The sequence below is a fragment of the Pelodiscus sinensis genome, chromosome 29 (assembly GCF_052426305.1).
Source record: "Pelodiscus sinensis isolate ZL-2025 chromosome 29, ASM5242630v1, whole genome shotgun sequence".
NCBI lineage: Eukaryota > Metazoa > Chordata > Testudines > Trionychidae > Pelodiscus > Pelodiscus sinensis.
The window spans coordinates 13,200,291-13,224,341 of NC_143080.1; the positions used below are offsets into that span (position 1 = coordinate 13,200,291).

The window sequence follows — 24,051 nt, forward strand, 5'->3', positions numbered from 1 at the left end:
ATGGGAGTCAACAGCAGGAAAATAATTCCCCACGTTAAGTTATTTCACTTTAAGTCCAATTTTTTTGGATTGTCTCTTGTACGTATAGCGCGGCTGGGCTGTAACAGGAACTGCCAGGCAGCTGTAACTGGTCATGGCGCTGCCCCCGCCTGTCAGATCCCTGCGCCCAGGAGCTGGGGGTAACATTCCTGTTCTGTGGATATGCTGGGGATCTGTCCCAGGGCCTGGGCTGGGTCTGAAAGGGGCGGGGGAGGTGCAGCCCAGTCCTGAGCTTGCGAGGAGCATCCCTGGGGAGTCGCTAGAACAGGCCGGACTTTTTGGTGGGACGTCGCCCCGGGAGGCCGGCAGCCTGGGCATGATGGAGCCAGGTTAGTCCTTTCAGTCTACACAGGAAACAGAGTCAGGGCCAGGCACAACCTTACCTGAAACAGGCTGTTGGAGTCTGTCAGCGGGTCAGGCCCATCACTAGTCCCTCTGCGCTGCCTCTGGGATTGCCAGACTTTGCTTGGCACATTGTAGAAAGTAGTAATTAGACTCTGAAATATATTACTGTACCGACAGTAACATGACTTATGACCTTGATAGGAGTCTTCTTGGCGAAAATCAGGGAGCAAGTTATAGACCTAAAGACAAACATGGACAAGGGCTGCTGTGAGACCAAGGTACGAGCCTCCCCATGGCCAGCTCCTGCCCCTCCTCTCACCAACACCTCACCCTGCAAATCTCCACCATCGCCCCTCTCACATCTCTAGCCTGAACTTCCCCAGCACCCAGCCCCTTCCCACTAGTGATGTCAATGTGTAGTCAATTACATGATTAATCAATAAGCTTATTGGTTCACCCTATCCATTACATGCACCATTACATTTGTGGCTGATTTTGCGCAAAATCTTGCCAGTCTAGACGCACCCCTGAGGTTACATCGACAGCTTGAAGATTCACGGTTGTTTGGTTTGGCTTTGCCAAGAGGTCTCACAGGTTCTTCACTTCGTCCCATTCAGCTTTTGTTAACTTGAGTTCTCGTTTCAGCAGCAGCCACTTGTTCACAGTAAGACTGAAAAACGAGAAGCCGATCAACCATCACAAATGTTGAACCCCAGCGAGTCACAGTATCCAATGATTAAGTTACCCCATGTAGATCAAGCAGAACACTTAGAATACTTGAGGTTTGTAGTTTGACAACGACTTGTCAAATTTTTGCCAGAAATTTCTTCACTTGTTCTTTGTTGAATCCATCCCAGATTGGTAACTGAAGAGTGTGAATACCACACCTCATCAGCTGGACTTTTGAGTCGTCCTCATGAAGCCATGTTGGAAGTATGAGACTAGGGTAGCATATTGCGCAGCAGCATCCATGTTGAGTTTGATTTCATCCATTCCTTTAGTTCCTTCATCAGGCAAAATAGCTTCAGTTCTCAGAGGTAGAAATGGTTTCATTGTCCTCGCTGAAATTTTTGACGGCACACATCATGTTTGCTGCATTGTCAATGCAGATGCTCAGCACTTGCATTTCACGGATCCCAAATTTTTCTAAAATAGCTTTTACTTGACTTTTCCCGTAGGAAGAATTGTGATGCCCTTCAGTGTCGATTATAACCAAGGTTTTTACCACAGCTTCATCTTTTCCTTCTTCATAGTATCGAGCATTGATTGCAAGGAAATTTCTGTTTCCATGGGTTTTGGAATGGACATGAGCAATACGTCTTAAAGAACATCAGTTATGAAAGGTATCTAACTTTTCTTCTTCGAGGGATTGCTCATGTGCACTCCAATGTAGGTGATTCCCAAGCAGCTATCCAATGGTGGGGTCAGAGGTCACCAGTCTGCCATCTGCATCGCTACCCATCCAAATGTGGCATCCTCCCTAGCATGATGTTGAATGGCAAAGTGGGATGTAAACCTGTGTACCGAGGACCACGTGGCCGTTCGACCAACATCTTGGATGGGGACGTGCACCAGGAAGGCTGTTGATGAGGCCTGTACTCGAATCGAGTGGGCAGAAAGCTAAGGGGCTGGCACTTTCGCTAATTTGTAACACGTGCAAGTACACCCTGTGGTCCAGGGGGATATCCTCTGGGTAGTAACAGGCAGCCCCTTCATCCTCTCTGCTATTGCAACAAACAATTGATTAGACTTCCTGAACGGCAAGCTCAGACCGAGAGTCAATGGGAGGAGGTATTTAAATTTGTTCATGGATGCCCACATGTTAAAATTGCAGTGGGCCAACACCGCCTATTGATTAGCCACCTTCAGCTGGAGGCAACCAGATGAGGACACTTTCCTCTCCAACAAGTCCAGCCTCTTAGAGTCCTTGGATTTGGGAGTAGGGCCGTGGTGATCCTGGAGTTTCTTAGCATTAGCTGCATCCACCACCAAGGTTCCCGGTTGTGGGTGTGTATACAAGTGCTCCTACTCCTTCAAAGGGGCAAAGTACCACCAAGCCACCCCATTAGTGGTTGGGGGAATGAAGTGAAGTGAGGGTTCTGCCAATGGGTTTTCATAGTGGAGGAGACAAGATTTTCACTATAAGATGTGCATCCTCCCCCACCTCCTCTATTTGTAGACCCATATTCTGGGCCATTCTCCTCAGTAGGTCTTGAAGTGCCCTTTTGTGTATAAGGGGCAGCAACATCTCAACCCCAGATACCACCTCATCAGGTGACGATGGGGAGGAGGGATGCCACAGCTCCCCTACTTCCTGTTCCCCCTCTGGTACCAGGACTGGTACTGTGGGCACATGTCCTTGGTCACTGGCACCAGAGTGCAGTGAAGTGGGCAGCACTGGACACAGAAACATCCCTGCAACGTGGTGCCATTGGTCCCCCCCAGAGTGGGGAGTGCTCCGATTGGGAGCTCAGTGCTGAACGGGATTCCACCGGCGCCCTGAGCAGCTGCATAGCAGGTATCTGCGACCCCAACATAGTCTGAGACGACTGTACCCCTACGGTGGGGTCTGGACCCAGAGCCTCTGAAGGAAGGCCCCTGCTCCCTGAAGCAATGGAGACTGAACTGGAGCCCCCAGCTTGTGTCTGGTCATAGGCCCAGGGAGTCCAGACTGGCCACTGAGTCGAGACGTGCCACTGAGGAGTCATTGTAGAGTCAACTCCTGTCTCCTATCCAGAGGGACCTGTGCTGAGCGCAGCACCTCCTCTTCCATCCATGGCCTTCAGGTTCCGACTCTGACATGGATGTGGAACATGGGGACCATGGAGAAGTCTCTGCACAGGTATAAGGTCACTGGGAGGATGCTGCCTTATACAGGTGCTCTCCCAGCACCGGTGCTGAAGGGAACCATCCCCGCTGATTGACTGGTGCCACCTGTGAGGACTCCAACTTGTGCAGGAGCTGTCACCAGAGTGGATGAGAGGTCAATGGTTCCAGCTCCATGATTGATGCCAACTGGGAGGACTCCACCTGGCAGCACACACCAAGAATTTCATTCCTGCCCACCCCCTCAGCAGAGCTGCACAGCTGTGGCCCCAGCTGCTCCCAGGGGTGGAGCTGCATAGCAGGTGACTGCCCACCCCAGGAACAGCTGGGAAGCCACCATGCAGCTGAGTGGCTGCTATTGGAGCTTGAGCCTGGGCCACAGTCTGCCTCCAGTCCTGGCACATGGGGCAGCCACCCTCCACATGGCCCAGCCCCTAGGAGCAGCTGGGGCCATAGCTGCATGGCAGCTGCTGGGGCTGGGACCGTGGTACTAAAAATAGCACCACAGCCCCAGCTCAAATCCCAGCACACAGGGCAGCCACCTGCCATGCTGCCCCACTGTGCAGGTGTCAGGAAGACAGAAGGGGTATGTCTACACTACAGAGTTAGTTCGAACTAACTTAGTTCGAATTAGTTAATTCGAACTAAGCTAATTCGAACTAACGCGTCTAGAACTAAAAACTAGTTCGAATTAGCATTTTGCTAATTCGAACTAGCATGTCCACATTAAGTGGACCCTGAACAGGGCTTAAGGATGGCCGGAAGCAGTGCCGGCAGGGCATCAGAGGAGGCCTTAGAGCGTGGAGATGCTGTCTCAGGCTAGCCGAGGGCTGTGCTTAAAGGGACCCGACCCCCACCCCAGACAGACAGTTCTCAGGGGTGCCCCGCTTGAAAACCAGTCCTGGCTTGGAGTGCCCGGAGTGCCCACACTGGGCACATCACACCACTCGGCCATCAGACCGGCTGCACTTGCCGCAGGCTGCCATCTGGGGAGAGGGGGCAATTGGGGAGCTGCAGGAGAGCTTCCACCCCCAGAAGCCCGCAGAGCCAGCCCAGTCCTCCCCATCCGGGGCTCGTGCCCCATTCCTCCCTCACCTCCTTCCACTTACTCTTCCCTAGCCCCTTTTCTTGATGTACAAAATAAAGGACAATTGTGTTCAAAAATGGAATCTGTCTTTATTGAACAAAACTGGGGGAGACTGGGAAAAGGAGGTGGGAGAGGGGAAGAGAGAGGCTGGGAGAGGGGAGGGCAACTAAAATGATCAGGGGTTGGGAACAGGTCCCATATGAAGAGAGGCTAAAGAGACTGGGATTTCTCAGCTTAGAAAAGAGGAGACGGAGGGGGGACAGGATAGAAGTCTCTAAAAGCACGAGTGGTGTGGAGAGGGTGCATACAGAAAAGTTCTTCATTAGTTCCCATAAAGAAGGACTAGAGGACACCAAAGGAAAGGAATGGGTAGCAGGCTTCAAACTAGTAACAGAAAGTTGTTCTTCACAAAGCAAAGAGTCAGCCTGTGGAACTCCTTGCTGCAGGAGGCTGTGAAGGCTAGAACTAGAACAGAGTTTAAAGGGAAGTGAGATCAAGTCATGGAGGTTGGATCCATGGAGTGGTATTAGCCAGGGGGTAGGAGAGGTGTCCCTGCCCAAGGTTTGTGGAAGGCTGGAGAGGGATGGCACGAGACAAATGGCTTGGTCACTGTCTTCGGTCCATCCCCTCCAGGGTTCCTAGGGTTGGCCGCTGTCGGCAGACAGGCTACTGGGCTAGATGGACCTTTGGTTTGACCCAGCACGGCCATTGTAAGCTCAGGGCTCAGGGTCGGGGGTCTCAGTGGACCCCCTTGTTTTTCATGCACACCTGCTCCTGGGTGGCCAGGCTGGCAGCTCTCCTGCCCAAGTCGGCCACTTTCCTGTGCCTCGTGCGGAGATCGTGGACAAGGTCCACGATGTCCGCACTAGCCCAGGCGGGTGCCCGCCTCTTGCGGTCCTGGGCAAGCTCCTGGGAGCCGCCAGCCTGGTCCCGGGAAGAGGGGGAGGGCTGGGGGGCATCGGGTGACTGGCTCGATCCGTGCCAGGTGCAGGGTCTGCTGGCTGGGTGCTGGCAGGCTTGCACCTGGCACGGGCACCGTAGCCAGCCCGTGCCCCTTTAAGGGGTCTGGGGCCGGGAGGGGGGGCATACGAGTTTCCCTGGTGTTGGCCAGAGTAGCCACCAGGGAAAGCTGGGGAGGGCTAGCCTCCCACTAGTTCGAATTAAGGGGCTACACACCCCTTAATTCGAACTAGCTAGTTCGAACTAGGCTTAATCCTCGTAAAATGAGGTTTACCTAGTTCGAACTAAGCACTCCGCTAGTTCGATTCAAATTCGAACTAGCGGAGCGCTAGTGTAGCGCCTATTAAAGTTAGTTCGAAGTAACGTCCGTTAGTTTGAACTAACTTTGTAGTGTAGACATACCCAAGGTGAGGGAAGGGGCAGGGTGGAGAACTAAGGGAAAGGTGGGGGTGAGTAGAGGAAGGGGCTTGTGTTGTGGGGAGAGGAGGGAGCCAGGGCAGGAGAAGAAAGGGGAAGGCACCAAGGGGGCAGGGCACAAATGCCAGGGGACAAAAAGGAGACAATTAGGGGAAAGGGCAGGAGGAGTTGGAGTGGGGGGAATAGGAAGGTGTCAGTGGGGGTGGAAAAGGGGAGGGGACAGGGTGATGTTAGGAGATGGGAGGGGCAATGGGGACAAGAGGAAGAAGGAGGGGAGGGGAGGGGAGCAGAGGTGTCAGAGGGGGTGGGAGAGGGAAGGGGACAGGATGATGCTGGGAGAGGAGAGGCTTCTGGGGGTGGAAGCTCTCCTGCAGCCCCCCCAATTGCCCCCTCTCCCCAGATGGCAGCCTGCGGCAAGTGCAGCCGGGCTGATGGCCGAGTGCTGTGATGTGCCCAGTGTGGGTACTCTGGGCACTCCAAGCCAGGACTGGTTTGCAAGCGGGGCACCCCTGAGATCTGTCTGTCCGGGGTGGGGGTCGGGTCCCTTTAAGCACAGCCCTCGGCTAGCCTGAGACAGCATCTCCATGCTCTAAGTCCTCCTCTGATGCCCTGCCAGCACTGCTTCCGGCCAGCCTTAACCCCGCTTCAGGGTCCACTTAATGTGGACGCGCTAGTTCGAATTAGCAAAACGCTAATTCAAACTAGTTTTTTAGTCTGGATCCGTTAGTTCGAATTAGCTTAGTTCGAATTAACGTTGTAGTGTAGACGTACCCTAACAGATTTCGGAGGTGAAACTCTGTCTCTGCTAGTTCGTGACGTAAAGGCCCTACAGATCTTACACTGGTCTGCCAAGCGGGCCACTCCCAAGCACTTTAGGCAGAAGTGTTGTGGATCGCCCATGAACATAAACTTTGTGCACTGACTGGATCCAGGGAGCCGAGACTTGTGCCAGCCCCCAAACTGGGAAAACAGAAACGAAGTCCCCACTGTGAACAACTGGTTAACACTTTAGAAAACTAAGTATGAAGCAACTAGGGGAAAACGTGTTTTCCCAAGGCGAGAGACACTAGCTCCAACAACTGTCACTTCCAGCAAGAGGGAACTGAGGGAGAGGGCAGTCGGCAGGGTGCTATGTACCCACCCATACTGGCACCACTGTAATGGTCTCCCCTACCGACCTACCGTGTCCAGCTAGAGAGAATCTTCCTGGAAACTGTGCACACGGTGCACGCACACCTAAAGTGGAATGCATGTGAGCAATCTCACTGCTACGAGGAGAGGCTGAGGGAGTTGGGTTGGTTTAGTTGGGATTGGTCCTGCCTAGAGCAGGGGGCTGGACTTGACGACCTCCTGAGGTCTCTTCCAGCTCTATGGTTCTATGATTCCATGGTTCTATGAAGAAGAAACTGGGCTTGTTTATTCTGCAAAAGTGAAGAATGAGGAGGGATTTGGTAGCAGCCTTCAACTCCCTGGAAGGAGGTTCCTAAGGGGATGGAGAGAGGCTGTTCTCAGTGATGATGGATGGTAGAAGAAGGAGCAATGGTCTCAAGTTGCAGGGGGGAGGACTAGGCAGGATATTAGGAAAAACTATTTCCCTAGGACGGTGTGGGAGCACTGGGCTGGGTTCCCTAGGGAGGGGGTGGAATCTCCATCCCTAGAGGTTTTTAAGTCCCGGTTTGACAAAGCCCTGGCTGGGCTGACTGAGTTGGGATTGGTCCTGCATTGGGCACGGGGCTGGACTCAATGATTCCTGATGGCTCTTCCAGCCCTGGGGTTCTCTGATGATGATTTGGTAGCAGGGTTAAACTACCTGAAGGAAAGTTCCAGAGAGGCTGGCGAGAGGCTGTTCTCAGGGGTGCCAGGGGGCAGAACAAGGAGAAAGGGTCTCAAGTTGCAGTGGGGAAGGTCTAGGTTGGACACTAGGGAAAGTTATTCACTAGGAGAGTGGTGAAGCCCTGGGCTGGGTTCCCTAGGGAGGCGGTGGAATCTCCTTCCCTAGAGGTTTTAAGGCCTGAAGGGGAAAGGAATCCCGGAGAGTTGTCAGTATTTTAAAGAAGAACAAACCATTCTGATGTGATGGTAGGTGACAGTGACTCTCTAAGATGTGTGGGAACCCAGCTTCACAGGAGATTAACCAGCCCCGCCCAGTCATTCAGCTGCATGCAGGGTGCCCTGAGCCTCTGACTGGGTGGGGCTGGTTAATCACCTGTGAAGCTGGACTTGGCACAGTAGAGGGACACGGGCTTAGCAGAGAAACCCTTGGGGAGCTGAAACACAAGAAGGAAGCTGACAGGAAGTGGAAACTTGGGCAGACGACTAGGGAGGTGTATAAATACATTGCTCAAGAATGCAGGGGAGAGATCAGGAAGGCCAACGCACAATTGGAATTGCAGCTAGCAAGGGATGTGAAGGGTAGGTAACAAGAAAGGTGTGTAAAGGCATGTTTCCAGTAAGAGGGTGATCAGGGAAAGTGTGGGACCCTGTAGCCCATCAGGGCTCACGGCGGGGCTTTTCCCCCTCCAGGTCAGTGGGTAGCCACGCCACCGTACTCCACTGAGTCCCTGGAATTCTTGGTCTCAGACCTGTGCTCAGACCAGAGCAGCAGTTAATAACTCAATTGCCCTCTTTGGGCTGGCAGTCTCTAGTTTCAGGGCTCAGGTCAATACGCAGGCCAAGTCAAAAGTCCAGGCTCTATAAGGCCCAGGCTCTGGTTCAGGGAGGGGCGGAAAACCCACAGAATGTGGCCCAGGCCCCGGTGCAGGGGGGAACAGCAAACAGTCAGTTTATACAGTAAGGGCAAGTCTAAAATGCAGGGCAAAAGTCGAATTAAGCTATGCAACTTCAGCTATGTTAACTGTCACTTAAGTGAAAATAGCTTATTTTGGCTTTTGGGGCTGTCTACAGAGCAGGGACTCGAAGGAAGAACACTCCTCCTCCAACTTCCCCTACTCCTCGTGGAAGGAGGGTCACAGGAGTTGGAGTAAGAAGTCCTCCAGCTCGACATTATTTTGGAATAAAGGCCGGGGTCCAGAGTGACTCAGACAAATTGGAGGATCGGTCCAATAGAAATCTGATGAGGTGCAACAAAAACAAGTGCAGAGTCCTGCCCTTGGGATGAAAGAATCCCCAGACCTGCTGCTGGCTGGGGACCAACTGGCTGCCGCGCTCTGCCGACCAGATGATGCTCAGCTGTTTGTCGGCAGATCAGGCCAGTCTGGACGCTCCCCCGTCGACATGAAAGCCCTTTGTCGACCTCCCCCTTATGCCTCGTGGGATGAGGTTTACCGGGAGGTCGACAAAGTTCTTTCATGTCGACGGGGGAGCGTCCAGAATGCCCCGATCTGCCGACAAACAGCTGAGCATCATCTGGTCGGCAGAGCGCGACAGCCGTTTAAATTTAAATGAAGCCGCGATTATTTAAATCGCAGCTTCATTTCCCTCTGCCGATCAGCCTCATCTACATGGCTCCATCGATGGAGCCATGTAGTTTAGACACACCCTCAATGGGATAATTAAATAGTTGAAGGTCCTTAATGGTCCGTGGAACAGGCTGGCAGTGCATTGCTGGATTGTCTGTGAGTGTCCCCCAGAAGCACAGCACAAGTTGTGCAGAGCGGACAGACAGACAGACAGACATCTCCATAACCCACAGTACAAAGGTGATACACACATACAGGTGAGATTGTCCTCTTCGGCAGATTATAAGAGTTTTGCAGATATCGTATGTGGCAGACCTGGCACAACCCCTGGCCTTTCTAGAACACAGACTTTCATAAAGGGTCCCCAAATTCCACAGCGTCACACAGGTGTCTGTCACTGCATCCCCCAAATTGCAGCCCAAGGAAATGGACATGCAGCCCCTTGATGCCCTAGGAGAACCTGGGAAGGGCAAGGAGAGGTGACATCTCTCTGTGGGGCAGAGAGTGGCTCTTAGTGCCCCTCCCCAACATTGTCTGGCCCACAGAAAGGCCTTGTTAGGACACATAGCTCAGCTTCTGGACCAACAATGCCCCTGGCCAGATATCCTCTGCTGGGCACCGGCTCTGCTCCGTAAAGCGAGCTCCAGTTACCCTGACCATTATCTCAGCTCCGAGCTCCATGTGCCCAGCGAGAGCTGTGGTGGGAGGACGGGGGGGGGGAGGGGGGGGGACTGGGAGGTGAACTGCAAGGGCTGATGGGAGATCAGACAAGGGAAGTGGGGACCCCACAGAGTCAGGGGGCCAAGTGCCCTGTGACCAGGAGAGGTGGCCTCGAGGGGTGTCCCCCAGCGGCCGTGCATCGCCCCTCCCTGTGAGGAGGGAGGACTCATCGGGGGAGGGGTGGGGCGAATGGCCGAGCTGCTCTGGACTCACCGTGTCATCGCTGAGCTCGGCCTCAGGCTTCATGAGCAGCACGCTGCGATCCACGGCGCGGACGGCGCACAGGGACCCGGGGGCAGCCTGCACCTGCAGCTGGAGCTCCGAGCCCGGCAGGGCCCGGTCCTGCGAGAAGGCCAGCTTCACCTGGCGAGGCACAGGGTGTCATGGTGGGGGAGAGAGACCCCCGGGGCAGGGGCAGGACACGAGCTACAGGCAACGAGTGTCACTCTGGCCCTAAGCCCCACTGGCTGTGGGGCTTTGGGACTCGGTGCTAGGGGTGGGGCTGGGGGATTGAGGCAGCCCAGGCTCATTCAGTGCCCCCGTGGGACAGCACATGGAGCTGCGGTTATTTACAGACACCCCAGACAGACGGCAGGGGAGGGGGAAGGGAAGAGGGGCAGAAGGGCCCAGGTCACCCAGTGATGCCCTGCCCAGGGCTCCAGTTACGGGGCAGGAGCGGTTCCCCCAAGCCCCTCGGCCCCGAGCCCCGGGCTCACCTTGTTGGGGAGGCACTTGGCCACGCGCAGCAGGGCGCTGTCGGCAGCCATCTCTCCGTCGGGCAGCACCGTGTAACCCAGCACCTTGGCAGCCGGCGCCAGCTCAGCGCCGACGGGCAGCTCCACGGAGAAGGAGCCCTTCAGTCCTAGGGACAGTGGGGGGCAGTCAGGGGCAGTCAGCAGAGCCCCTCCCCCCGCCCGGTCCCTGCCCAGGGGCTCCATCCCCAATGCACACCCGTCCCCCACCACTTACCAGCCCCCTTTCTGAGCTTCAGCCCCTTGTGGAGGATCCTGGCGATGGCTCCCTTGGCCACAACCTGCGGAGGAGGAGACGGGAGTCACTGAGCTGAGGATGAGCAGGGGCTGGCGAACGCCCTGATGTGGGGACACTGGCTGGAGTCAGGGCGGGGGCAGCCTCCCTCCCCCACGGACTGAGCCAGCGGAGGTGGGGGTGCACGGGAGCACTCTCAGGTCCGTGTCCTGTTCCCCAGCACTCTGGGCCAGGCAGCCCCCACTTTGGGGGAAGTTTGGAACCTGAGCCCCTAGTGGGGAAGGAGGAAAAGCCCCGTCCTGATCTATCCCCCCCAGAGTTCAAAGGAACCATTCTACTCCACCCCTCATTGTCATTCAGTAGGGCGGCTGGGGGAATCGCTGCGAGGGTCAAATCAGGGCAAATTGCTTAGAACCAGGCCTACGCTCAGCCCAAGACTGGGGTCCTCCTCTATAAAGCACAAAAAAAAAGTCACACCCAGCACTTCAGCTGACACTCTGGGTAGCAAAAAGTCTCATAAGTCCCTCAGGGTATGTCTACACTACCCCGTTAGTTCGAACTAGGGGGGTAATGTATGCATACCGCACTTGCAAATGAAGCCCGGGATTTGAATTTCCCGGGCTTCATTAGCATAAAGCCGGCTCCGCCATTTTTAAAAGCCGGCTAGTGCGAACCCCGTGCCGCGCGGCTACACGCGGCACGGGCTAGATAGTTCAAACTACGTAGTTATTCCGAACTATCTGTACGCCTCGTGGAACAAAGTGTACAGATAGATCGGAATGGCTACGTAGTTCGAACTATCTAGCCCGTGTCGCGTGTAGCCGCGCGGCACGGGGTTCGCACTAGCCGGCTTTTAAAAATGGCGGAGCCGGCATTATGCTAATGAAGCCCGGGAAATTCAAATCCCGGGCTTCATTAGCAAGTGCGGTATGCATACATTACCCCGCTAGTTCGAACTAGCGGAGTAGTGTAGACATACCCTTAGTTAGAACTCGAGCAGCCGCATTCTGGACCAACTGAAGTTTCCCAAAGACACTTCAAAGGCAGCCAGCCCCACACAGAGCACCCTGGCAGTTGGACTTTTCCAGTTCTATTTGTCATGCCACAACTTTGGCTCAATACTATTGGAGGTCTGGCATTTCAGGGTTAATCTGCAGCTTTCCTTTGCAAAAGCAAGTTTTTCCCTTCCCCCTTGCCCTGTGGGCTCACATCCTGATCTCCCTTGTTCAACACTGTCTGGGTGTGCCTTCTCTGCTCACGATGGTCACGGATTTTTCTTCCTCCCAGTCAGGTAACAAGTATCATCACAGACACTAAGCTTTTCCTCTGCTTCCAGATTCTTAACTGCTACCAATTCCAAGGCTGGTCTCTGTCTCAAAGAGACAGGGTCCATTCTCACTGGCATGTTAGACTTACAGTTTTTTGTCCATCCAATACCAACCTCTGCTTCCACATGGAATCAGATGGTAAATCCCCTAGAGACTGCAAGCGTTCACAGTGTTTAGAGATGGGAGTTTACCTGCCAGCTCCTGCATTCTAGAGGGACAGACCACACAGCTGTCCGGCTCTGCACACTCCACCACACAGTCCTTCCTCTGAACCTGAGACACACCTGTCCACTTCCACAATCAACATAGGAACATTCTTGTCCCAACCATACTGCCTTCCCAGCAAGCAGGTCACAAAAGGCCACTTGGTCTGATTTTCATAGTCACTCAGTGGATCAGTGGTGGGAATGTGTATAGGAGGGGCACATCCCACTTTGGGAGAAAACCATCTGCCCACGGCTACTCTGGAACAGGATAAGTGGCATTTGCAGTTGGACTTGGTTGTGAACAGGTCTATCCCGGGCTGACCCCATTGTGAAAGATGTCTCGGAGGGCTCAGGTATTGAGCTCCCGCTCACGTTGGTCTGAAAAGAGCTAGCTGAGGTTGTCTGCCCTCACATTACACATCCTGGGAAGGTAAGTGGCAGTGAGGTTTATGTGGTGTGTAATGAACCAGTTTCATAGCTTCAAGGCCTCTGTACAGAGGGAGGTAGATTGGATCCTGCCCTGCTGATTGATGCAGTACTTGCATGCAGTATTGTCTATCAGGGTGCTGATGGTCTTGCAGGCCATGAACAGCACAAAGTGGCAGCATGCATATTGCACTGCCATGAGCTCAAGAAAATTGATGTGGAGTGCTTGTTCATGATAAGACCATTTCCCTTGTACCATGTGGGCTCCAAGGGTGTGTTTAGACTACATGCCTCTGGTGACAGAGGCATGTAGATTAGGCTACCCAGCACAGGGAAATGAAGCAGTGATTTAAATAATCACCACTTCATTTAAATTAAAATAGCTGCTGCGCTGTGCTGACCAGCTGTTTGTCGGCTCAGCGTGCTAGTCTGAACACTCCACGGTCGACATCAAAGGCATTTGTCGGCCTTCCCGGTATGCTCTGTGGGATGAGGTTTACTGGGGAGGTCGACAAATGCCTTTGATGTCAACCGCGGAGCGTTCAGACTACCGCACTGAGCCGACAAACAGCTGATTGGCACAGCACGTCAGCCATTTTAATTTAAATGAAGAGGCGATTCTTTAAATCAACACTTCATTTCCCTATGCCAAGTAAACAAATCTACATGGCTCCTTTGACGGAGGCATGTAGTCTAGACATACCCCAAACGAGCCCTCCATCCCATGAGAGAAGCGTCTGTTGCAATAGTAACTGTGGGAGCAAGTTTCTGGAAGGGGATTCCACGCAGCATGTTCTGCAGTTGTATCCACCAATGTAATGAGTTTAGGACGTGTTGCAGTATAGTGCCAGTCTTGTGTAGAGAATCCCTGGAGGAGGTCTAGACTGTGGTGAGCCATGCTTGTAAACATCTTGTATGTAGCCTGGCTAGTCACACCACATATGTGGTGGCTGCCATGTGGTCCAGGATTGTAAGGCATTTGTGTACTATTGTGGTCGGCGTTATGCATGCCACGAGGACTATGAGAACATCGAATCTGTGTTTGGGTAACATTGCTGTGGCTATTCTTGAATCTAGACAAACTCCTATAAACACAAGAGTTTGGGTTGCTTGGAGTGTGGATTTCTGGTATTTGATATGGAATCCAAGGCTGAGTAGGAGTGAAGTAGTTTTGCTGACCATGTCCTTGGTCTCTTGGAACAATGTGCCCTTTATGAGGCAGTCACATAGGTAAGGAAATATTTTTACTCCCAAACGATGGAGGTGTACAGTCACAACAGCCATAGTCTTCGAGAAAACCCTCTGTGCTGTCCAGAGGCTGAATGAGAGGACTCAATGTTGATAGTGTTTCATGTCTACTAGAAAGCATAAAAACGTCTGGGTGCTGGATGGATCGTTATGTGGAAATAAGCATACTGGAGGTCGAGGGTCGAGAGCCAATCCCCATGATCCAATGCAGATAAGATTGTTGCCAATGTTACCATTTAGAACCTCTTGTATGACACATGTTCGTTGAGTTTCCTAAAGTCTAAAATGGGCCTCCATCTGCCCGTTTTCTCCTGTGTGATCAGTGAAGGCAAGTGGAACTGTGTTCTACCACTCCTATTTACAAGAGATGTTGTACTTCTGGTTGGAACAGGACCTCATGGTTATGTCTACACTGCACACTTATTTCGGAATAAGCGATTCCAGAATAGTTATTCCTAAATAGCTTATTTCAAAATTGCACATCTACACTGCAGGGAAGTCTCAAAATTAATCCTAATGTAGACATGATATCTCGACTTAGAGCCTCAGGAGGAATAACTTAGAATGGCCCAGGTGAGGAGCTATTTTGAAACAGCAGAAGTGGAGCATCTGCACAGCCCCTATTCTGAAATAGGCATTATTCTTCGTAGAATGAGGTTTACAGAAGTCGGAATAAGCTGTCCATTATTTTGAAATTATTTTGAAACATGGTTATTTGTGATATAACTTTGCTGTGTAGACACAGCCTACAGGAGGGGTTCCTGATGCTGTACAGGGAGGGGAAATGGGTAGGGGGAATAGAGATGAAGGGGACGGAGTAGTCGTCTTTGATGATCTCTAGGACCCAGAGGTCTGATCTTATTTCTGTCCATTGATATAGAAAGATCCGTAACCGATGGGTGAAGTGGAGGTTGAATGGCAATGTCACCGCAGCAGCAGGGATTTCTCTCTGGCCCTCAACCAAGCCTTCAAATTTGCTGCTTGGATGTGGATGGTTGGCTCATGGAAGACTGTTGCTGGCACTGAGGTTTGTGCCTCTGTTGTCCATGCTTCTCTCTAAAGTCAGACCTTGTCATCTGTCTGTACGGCTCTCTTGGTCACGTGTAGTCGTCCAGGAATCCTTCGTAGGATGCAAGACTTCATTCATCTTGCCTGCAAACAGGTTGATTTTGTTCAAGGGGAGGTCCTTGACTTTCTGTTGCAGCTTCCTCAGGATTCCCAATGCTTGGAGCCATGAAGCTCTCCGTGTATCACGATGGCCATTGTGGTAGTGCAGGCCATGGTGTCCACTACATCCATGGCTGATTGTAGGGTGATATGGGCAATAGAATGGCCCCCTTGAATGACACTGCAATTTGGATCACTTCTGCTCAGGTAGGAACTTTGAGAGCTCCTGGAGCGTTGGATAGTTGCTCTAATCATAGTCGGCGAGCATTGCTGAGTAATTAACAACCCTTAGCTGTAAAGTCACCAGTGAATAAACCTTTCTACCCAGGATGTCTAGTTTTTTGTGACCTTTGTTCTGAGGAGTGGATCTGAGGTTGGGATGTTTTGCCTTGTGCCAGACTGAGTCCATGACCAGGGAATTAGGCAGCGGATGGGAGAATAAAAAATCCATCCCCTTGGCCGGGATAAAGTATTTCCTGTCAGCCCTCTTATTCAGAGGTGGGCAAAAGGGCCTCCACAGGCCAAATCCGGCCCCCCAAGCAGGTTGATCCAGCCCATGGAGTTTCTGCTACTCCCTCGCCCCCAGGCCAGCCAGGGCTTAGGGCCGGTGAAGTGCACAGCAGTTAGCGTGAACCCTGGCAGTTGACTCTAAGCTTCGCACACTGGAGGGCAAGGAGTGAGAGACTTTGCTCTCCCCCCACCTCCAGGCCGATCAGGGTCTGGGGGTGGGGTGAAGTGCATGAAGTCTTCTCCTGTCCTGCCCCTTTAGAAAGCAAGTTTTCCTCGCCAGACTGAGGATGCTCTAGGAAGTTTGGTGCCATGTCCTGATGTGTAAGATGCGGGGAACATGGCGGTCTCTTGTGTGGTGTGCTGGCTCCTGTGAGAGGACCAGGTGTCCCAAGGGACCCATTGGCCAGGGTCTGGAGGTGGTGGGCATGGACAATCATAGCCATACCGGTGTGGTGGTGGCAGACCATGTGGTGTTCTTGCGGAGTAAAGCTCCCAGGGAGGATGCCTTTGGGTAGGAGAAGAATGCTGTGATGAAAAGCGGCCATGTCGTCCCGTGTCAGCCTTCCTGAGGGAGAGAGATGGCTGGGGAGTGAGGCGGGTGAATTGAGCGCACTCAGGGCACAGTGAATTGAGTGCAAAGTGCCAAGGACTCTCGGTGCCATAGAATGTCTAGGCCAGTCTTTCATAGACGGGTCAACGAATCCTTCCGGGCTCTCAGTCCTTAGCCAAGGTGCTTCTGGAGAGGAGGGCAGGAGTGAAGACCAAGATGGAGGAATCCCCAGGATCCTTTTATACTCTTGCCCTTGCAGAGGGAAATCCATCGTTCTCCTGAGTGATGGTGCCTCCCAAAATGGAGCTGATCACATGATCAACTAACCTGCCCATGTCCTTTAGGCCAATGGCCATGGGGAACCTGCAGGTCTGTGGGGTACCACTGAATTCCACAGGTGTAACACTTGAGAGCCAATGTCCATGCAGCAGAGCTAGTCACCGGGGAACCACCCCTTCCAATAGATGGTCGACACCTGCTGCTGTCTCCCAGACAGAAAACATGTAAACTACAAGCACAGAGCCCGTATTCATAACTTTACATATAAAAATCACTTGTATTCATGAGCAGCACAAACAGAATCCGCATGGCATTGGCTTTCATTAGACACCTCACTTGGCCCCCTTTGCACTACGTTTGGGGCAAACACACACCAGTGGGTGCAACAATGATCTGCATTTTCCTGTTAAAATCCAATAATGTGACACATGCTCACACGTGATACACACACACACACACACACACACACACACTTTAGCTTCCCAGGTTGGGGCTCACCAGGAAGATGAAATCCAGGCTCTTGGACCCGCGCCGCAGGGCCTCCCTCGCCAGGACATAGTCCACGTGGAGCCGCTGCACCTGGTTGCAGGGCAGCTCCCCGCCCAGCCTGCGGATCTTCAGGAAACTCCGGCTCCGGGAGTAGAAGGGCTCCACACGGTGATGGGCATCCGGGTAACAGGGAGAGACTCCGTCATGCTCCTCACTGGGACCCGCCTGCTTGAAGTTCCCCTGGGGACCGAGAGCGAAGGGGCGTGCTGGGTGCTGAGTGCCAGCACAGGACAGGTATAATGCAGGGCAGGGCTGGCTCTGATTCTGCTGGTTGATCTCAGCGCCCTGCATATGTAACAGGAGCCTAGAGAACCCAGTGCTTCCCATGGGGCAGCCCTGAGCTGTAGGGCCCCAAGCTGGGGGGTCTTTGGTGGGTGCGGGTGCCCAGAGCAGCCCGAAGGGGGTGACCTTCCTAACTAAACCGCACCACACATGGTCATGAGAAGAGAAGTGGCAGCACTAGGATGCCGTTTGCACCACCCCTCTGATGGCTTTGATGCTGGGTCCTGCCTCTTCCCCACCCACCTCTGCCCTGGCTCTTCAGCCTGCAAGCTCTCTGGGTAGGGATGGTTTATACTCTGGGTGTGTGCAGCACCTAGCACCTCAGGGCCCAAACTTGGCTCTCCTTAGACACTTCCATAGTAACTACTATGAGACACAGAACAACAACAACAGCCTGCAGGGCAGGGGCCCCACTGGGCTCAGAGGCCCATTGTTTACCCGCAGAGTGACTGTCCCAGTCCAGCCGGAGGTGTCCAGCGCGAAGGAGGCTCTGCCAGACTCATCCGTCAGGAAGGTCTGGTTCTCACTAATGTCTCCAGAGCTAACAAACAGCCACAGAGTCTCATTCTTCAGTGTGGAGCCGTCTGCCACCCTCAGGAGCATCTGAGCCAGGAGATAAAGGGAGAGACATGAAACTCTGGGGACAGTACCAGGCAGTGGGGTCAGGACCAGGGGGAGCTGGGGTGGGTGTGGGGCAGGACTGGAATAGCAGGGAGGAATGGAGATGGGGCTGTGGGGAGCTAGGGCGGGTGTGTGGCAGGAACAGTAGAGCAGGGGCCGCTGGAGGTCGGGATTGGGGAGAGCTGGGGTAGGTGTGGGGCAGGACTGGAACAGCAGGGCGCTGGGGTGAGCACGTGGGTTGCCAGGGATCCCATTACCTTGCCAGTGTAGGGGATTCCAGCCCTGTAGGCAGCGTCAGCTTCCTCAAAGGTCACCGTGGCGATTTCAGACACGATGTTGATGTCACAGCTCCTGGTCGCATTGATCACCACCCCTAGCAGGAGAGGGAGGCCGATGGGAGACAGGCCCAATTCAGGCTGAATCCCGGATTTCTCTCCATACCGATCTGTGCAGCCATTTCTACCCCGCTAGCCAAGGGCTGCAGGGGCCATTGGGGGAGAATTAGGGGTGGGGGTTAAATGAGGCAGGGATGGATTTTCCAGGAAGCCAGGCCCATGTCTGCCCCTGAGCAGCTGGAGCAACTGGTCCATCCAGAGGCCAGAGAGCGTCGTCCCAGGAGATGCTCCCCCCCGTCCCCCCGGAGAGAGTCCCCTGCCTGTGTGTGTCTGGTTACAGGGCACAGGAGCCCTGCTTCCCACCTCCTGTGCTGCCAGACCCAAGCACGGGCCCAGCTCAGGGGCCCGTCACTGGCAATAGCTGGGGCTGGACACGTCCGGGGAAGGGGCTGTGCCCTGCTGTGCCTTGGCAGGGAAACTGTCCAGACCCCGGCTGGGGCAGGGCTGGGGAGAAGCTCATTGTATCAGCCAGTGTTAAAGACGGGCCCCCAGAACCCAGCTCTGAGCCCCCCAAGCTGTGGGGAGTTCAGGGCTGGGCCCAGATCTGAGCTCACATGAGGGCTGCAGCCCTGTGAGGGGCCGAACTGGAACCCAGCCCCCACCACAAACGCTGCCCCGAGCCCATCTCTAAAGGGCTGGCCTAGCACTGGCCCTGTCACTGCAGGAAGACCCCTCTGCCTCTGGGCTCCCTGCTCCGGGTGCCTGTGCACAGGTCTGCTTGGGTTCAGGCCCACCTGTCCCCTCCTCCACGAGAGAGGCCATGGCCTCCAGGTTCATCTGGTAGTCAGAGCGGGTCAGGTGGAAGGGAGCCATCCCCACCTCCCAGGAAAGGCAGCCGTCACTCTCAGTCTGCAGGGAGAGAAGCGCAGCCCGTTAGCAGCAACCCGGCCCAAGGCCCCGCAGGGTCAGCCAGCAGGTCTCTAATCGGGCTGGGCCTGGGGAGCACTGGGAGGGGGGACACTCACAGAGAAGATGCCGGCTCATGCCCAGGGGGTCTCAGCTGAAACTGGAAATAGTCCCTGGCAGGAGCTAATCTCCTGGGGCCTTAGTGCTGGGCCAACGAGTCACAGGGCCCTTGGCAGGTGGGGCTCCGCTCTGCGCCCTGGGAAGAGGAGTAGTGCAAGTGGCAATGCACCATTTCCAATTTTGTTAGGGGACAACTTGAACCATGATGGGGCTACTTAGGGTGTGTCTAGACTACAGGGTTTTGTCGACAAAACTAAACCTGCGTCTACACTACTGCTGAGTTCTGTCGACATAACATTGACAGAACTCAGCAGTTTTGTTGACACTGGTAAACCTCATTTTAAAAGGAATAACGCCTTTTGTCGACAGAGTTCTGTTGACAGAAGGCGTTATTGCATCTAAACTGTCCTTTGTGTCTACACTGCCATGTCAACAAAGCAGCTTGCTTTGTCGACAGAACTGGATGTAGTCTAGATGCTCTTTGTTGACAGAAGCTTTGTCGACAGTATCTGTCGACGAAACTTCTGTCAACAAAAGCCTGTATTCTAAATGTACCCTTAGGTACCAGAAAATGTCAGTTTTCTGGCAAATAATTTAGCAATTAGCTATCAGCAGCCTTGTATCTAATCTACTTTGCATTTTAGAGTTTGTTTGTCCGCTTGTCTAAATGATCAAGAACTCCTTCTAAATGGAGCTTCAGGGGGTAGCCGAGTTAGTCTGTTACAGAAAAAAACCCAGCAAGCAAATGGTCTGGTAGCACTTTATAGACTAACAAAACATTGCTCATTGAGGAGTAACGTTAGTTCGAACCAAGGGCTTTGGTTCACATTAATGCGTCCCGGCACGCACTTCCTGGTTTGAATCAGCTGTGATTAAAACTAGCTCACCGGCGAGATAATGCTAATGGAGCGCGGGATATTTAAATCCCGGCTTCATTAGCTACTTTGTTCATCTGCATTTTCATCCCTAGTCTGAACCCTTAGTGAGCAGCAAACAGGGGGGTTTGCCTGGAAGTTCACAGTGGGGGCAGCCCCAAAGTGGTTGGTGTTTTTCTTTTTTTTTTTGGTCTCTTCTTTTTTCTCTCTAACTTCTCCTCTTCAGGCTTCCAGGGGCAATAAAAACAACATCTGAGGAGTCTCTCAGAAGGAGACAGGATGGAGAGTGAAAGATCAGCTGGTGTGACCTGCACAGCATGTTCCACTCCTGTCTTCCTCCCTGAAGACAGAAGTGATTTCATCTGTACGAAGTGCATGTTGGTCTCCATATTGGAAGAGAAAATTAAAGGACTAGAGGCCCAAGTATCAACCCTGCATTCCATCAAGGAAGATGAAGGGATGGGGGCTCCGTGACCACCATTCTCAAGAGAAGGGTGAGGGTAGTCGGAGTCATCCATCTGCCATTCAGACCTGGAATCTCGAGAAGTGTGCTGCTTACCAGGAGCTAGAATTCAGGATGTGATCAAGAGACTTCCAAAACCGATCAAACCTTCAGATCTCTGCCCCTTCCTACTTCTCCATGTGGGAACTAACGATACGGCCAGGAATGATCTTGAGCGGGTCACTGCAAATGACGTAGCACCGGGAAGAAGGATCAAGGAGTTTGAGGTGCAAGTTGTGTTCTCATCCATCCTCCCTGTTGAAGGAAAAGGTCCAGGGAGGGATCGTCGAATTGTGGAAGTGAAGAAAGAGTTACTCACCTTGGTGCAGTAACGGTGCTTCTTCTAGATGGGTTCCCGTGGGTGCTCCACTCTGGGTGCTGGTGCGTCCTCGCGCCGGCGACCGGAGACTTTTTCTAGCAGTTTCTGCCGTGCTGCACAGGCGCCGTAGCACCCTCTAGTGCCGTTGGAATTGTTGGATGCCTGCACGACATGGCTCTTCCGTTCCTTCTCTACCTGCTAGAGTACAAGTCTCCAAAGCAGGGGAATGAGGGAGGGTAGTGGAGCACCCACGGGGACCCATCTCGAAGAAGCACCGTTACTGCACCAAGGTGAGTAACTCTTTCTTCTCCTTTGAGTGGTCCCCGTGGGTGCTCCACTCTGGGGGTACATCTAAACTACATGCCTCCGTCGACGGAGGCATGTAGATTAGACAGATCGGCAGAGGGAAATGAAGCCGCAATTAAAATAATCGTGGCTTCATTTAAATTTAAATGGCTGCCCCCCTCTGCCGATCAGCTTTTTGTTGGCAGATCAGGGCAGTCTGGACGCGCCGCGTTGACAAAGAAGCCTTTCTTGATCGGCACAGGTAAACCTGGTTTCACGAGGCATACCTGTGCCGATCAAGAAAGGCTTCTTTGTCGACGCGGCGCGTCCAGACTGCCCCGATCTGCCGACAAACAGCTGATCGGCAGAGCTGGGCAGCCATTTAAATTTAAATGAAGCCGCAATTATTTTAATCGCGGCTTCATTTCCCTCTGCCGATCTGTCTAATCTACATTCCTCCGTTGACATAGGCATGTAGTCTAGACACACCCTGGGTGACTACAGAGCAGCTGTCGGCTCACGGAGGTGGGTTTGGAGTAGTAGTGACTGTGGACAAGACTGCGTGTCCCACCGCCATGGACGAAGCTATAGAAGAAGAGAGTGCATAATGCCGTGCAAAAGTGTGGTCGGATGACCAAGTGGGGGCGTTACAGATATCTTGGAGTGGAACATTCTGAAGGAAGACGGTTGCGGAAGCCACTGCTCTGGTGGAGTGAACTGTGATGTTGTTCGGTAAGTGTTTGTCGTACAAGGTATAACAAGTTCGAATGCAAGAAGTAATCCAATTTGAGATTCTCTAAGACGAGATCGCTTGTCCCCTAGATTTATTGGCGTAGGAGATGAAAAGCCTAGGTGAGGCCCGCCATGGCTTTGTGCGGTCGACATAAAACGCCAGAGCGCGTCGAACGTCTAAGTGTGCCATGCTGCCTGGACTGGGTTGGCATGAGGCTTTGGAAAGAAGGCGGGTAAGTACATGGGTTCATTCACATGAAAGGGTGAAGGTACTTTGGGGAGAAACTTCGGGTGGTTTCGAAGTATTACTCTGTCCTTTGTAAATACAGTATAAGATGGGTCCGCCATCAAGGCTGCCAATTCACTCACTCTCCTACTGGAGGTAATTGCGACAAGAAAGGATACTTTAATGGATAAGAGAGACCAAGAACAGGTAGCCATCTGCTCGAATGGTGGCTTTGTCAAACTTTTTAGAACGTGATTCAAATCCCAGACAGAAACAGGAGGACGGACCGACGGGAATGTGTTTTGTAAGTCTTTAAAGAAGCGTTTGGTCAATGGATTAGCAAGGAAGGACATGCCATCCGTAGGGTGATGGAACGCCGCTATAGCGGAAGCGTGGACCTTGACACTGCTGAGTGTGAGGCCAGATTGCTTGAGGGATAACAGATAGTCCAACAAGGTAGGTATAGAGGCTGACTGTGGAGGAGTTGCATGTAGTCGACTATAGCAGTGGGCAAATCGCTTCCACTGGTATGAGTAAGCCCTTCTGGTAGAATGCCTCCTACTGTTAATCAGTATGTCCTTCACCTGTTCCGAACAGGTAATCTCGGCATCCTGGAGCCATGAAGGAGCCAGGCATGAAGGTGAAGCTTGTGAAGGTCCGGGTGGAGAGTCCTGCCGTGATTCTGGGACAGGAGATCGTGGTGGAAAGGGAAGGGATACGGGTCTGTCAGCATCAACTTGAGAAGGTAGGAGTACCATGTCTGTCTGGGCCATGCAGGAGCCACTAAAATGACCCACGCCTGGTCTGTCCTTATTTTGTTGAGGACTCTGTCCTTATTTTGTTGGGTGGGAAGGGAGGAAACGCATAGAGGAGAGGGGCGTTCCATGTGATGGAAAATGCGTCTACGAGGGAATGTCTTCCCTGGGCTCCTCTGGAGCAATACTGATGACATTTCCTGTTGTTCCTCGTGGCGAAGAGGTCTATGTCTGGCTGGCCCCACCGAAAGAATAGTAGAGTCAGGGCGTGCCTGTCGAGCTCCCACTCGTGCTGATCTTGGAATGAACGACTTAGAGCATCCGCTGTGACGTTGAGGATACCTAGGAGGTAAACGGCCAATGGGGTGACTTGGTGTATGAGACACCAATTCCAAAACTTGACCGCCTCCGAGCAGAGGGACGGGGATCGAGCCCCCCCTTGTCGGTTTACGTAGTACATGCAGGTAGTGTTGTCTGTCATGATGGTAATGGACTTGTGCATTATCTACTGTTTGAAGTGTTGGCATGAGTATCTGACTGCACGTAATTCGAGGAGGTTGATATGGGAGGTTTGCTCCGTGAAAGACCATTTCCCTTGGGCTGTGATGTTTCCTAGATGGGCCCCCCAACCCATAAGGGAGACGTCTGTTACAACTGTGAGTATGGGAGGAGGACGCTGAAAAGGAACGCCCTGCAGCATGTTATGTGGAATTGTCCATCAAAGCAAGGAACTGTGGATACGTGGTGGGATAGCAACGAGCTTGGAGAGTTGGTCTCTGGAGGGCTTGTAAACCGTTGCGAGCCACGACTGAAGTGCTCTCATGTGGAGCCTGGCCAAGATGACGACATAGGTCGTGGAGGCCATATGCCCAAGGATCTTGAGACAGTGTCTGACCGTCACGGTTGGAGTTGATTACACTGACGAGATCAATTCCCGAATGGTGGCAAACCTGTGGTCGGAGAGCGTAGCTCTCGCCGTAGTTGTGTCAACGAGAGCGCCTATAAACTCTAGCCTCTGAGTTGGGAGTAA

General features: G+C 53.1%; 1 protein-coding gene across 3 annotated transcripts in view; it reads right to left on the reverse strand.

Annotated features, from left to right (window-relative positions):
• LOC112545886 (alpha-2-macroglobulin-like protein 1) overlaps positions 1-24,051 on the reverse strand; it is a 90,081-nt gene that overhangs the window by 41,955 nt on the left and 24,075 nt on the right. For all 3 annotated transcript variants that reach the window (XM_089773958.1, XM_089773959.1, XM_089773961.1), the window contains 8 exons: positions 19,096-19,210; positions 18,224-18,339; positions 17,784-17,948; positions 17,013-17,243; positions 10,783-10,846; positions 10,530-10,675; positions 10,027-10,176; positions 423-623 (listed from right to left, as the gene is read on the reverse strand). In XM_089773958.1, the coding sequence (XP_089630084.1) occupies positions 423-623; positions 10,027-10,176; positions 10,530-10,675; positions 10,783-10,846; positions 17,013-17,243; positions 17,784-17,948; positions 18,224-18,339; positions 19,096-19,210 (1,188 nt within the window). The remainder of the gene's footprint in view (positions 1-422; positions 624-10,026; positions 10,177-10,529; positions 10,676-10,782; positions 10,847-17,012; positions 17,244-17,783; positions 17,949-18,223; positions 18,340-19,095; positions 19,211-24,051) is intronic.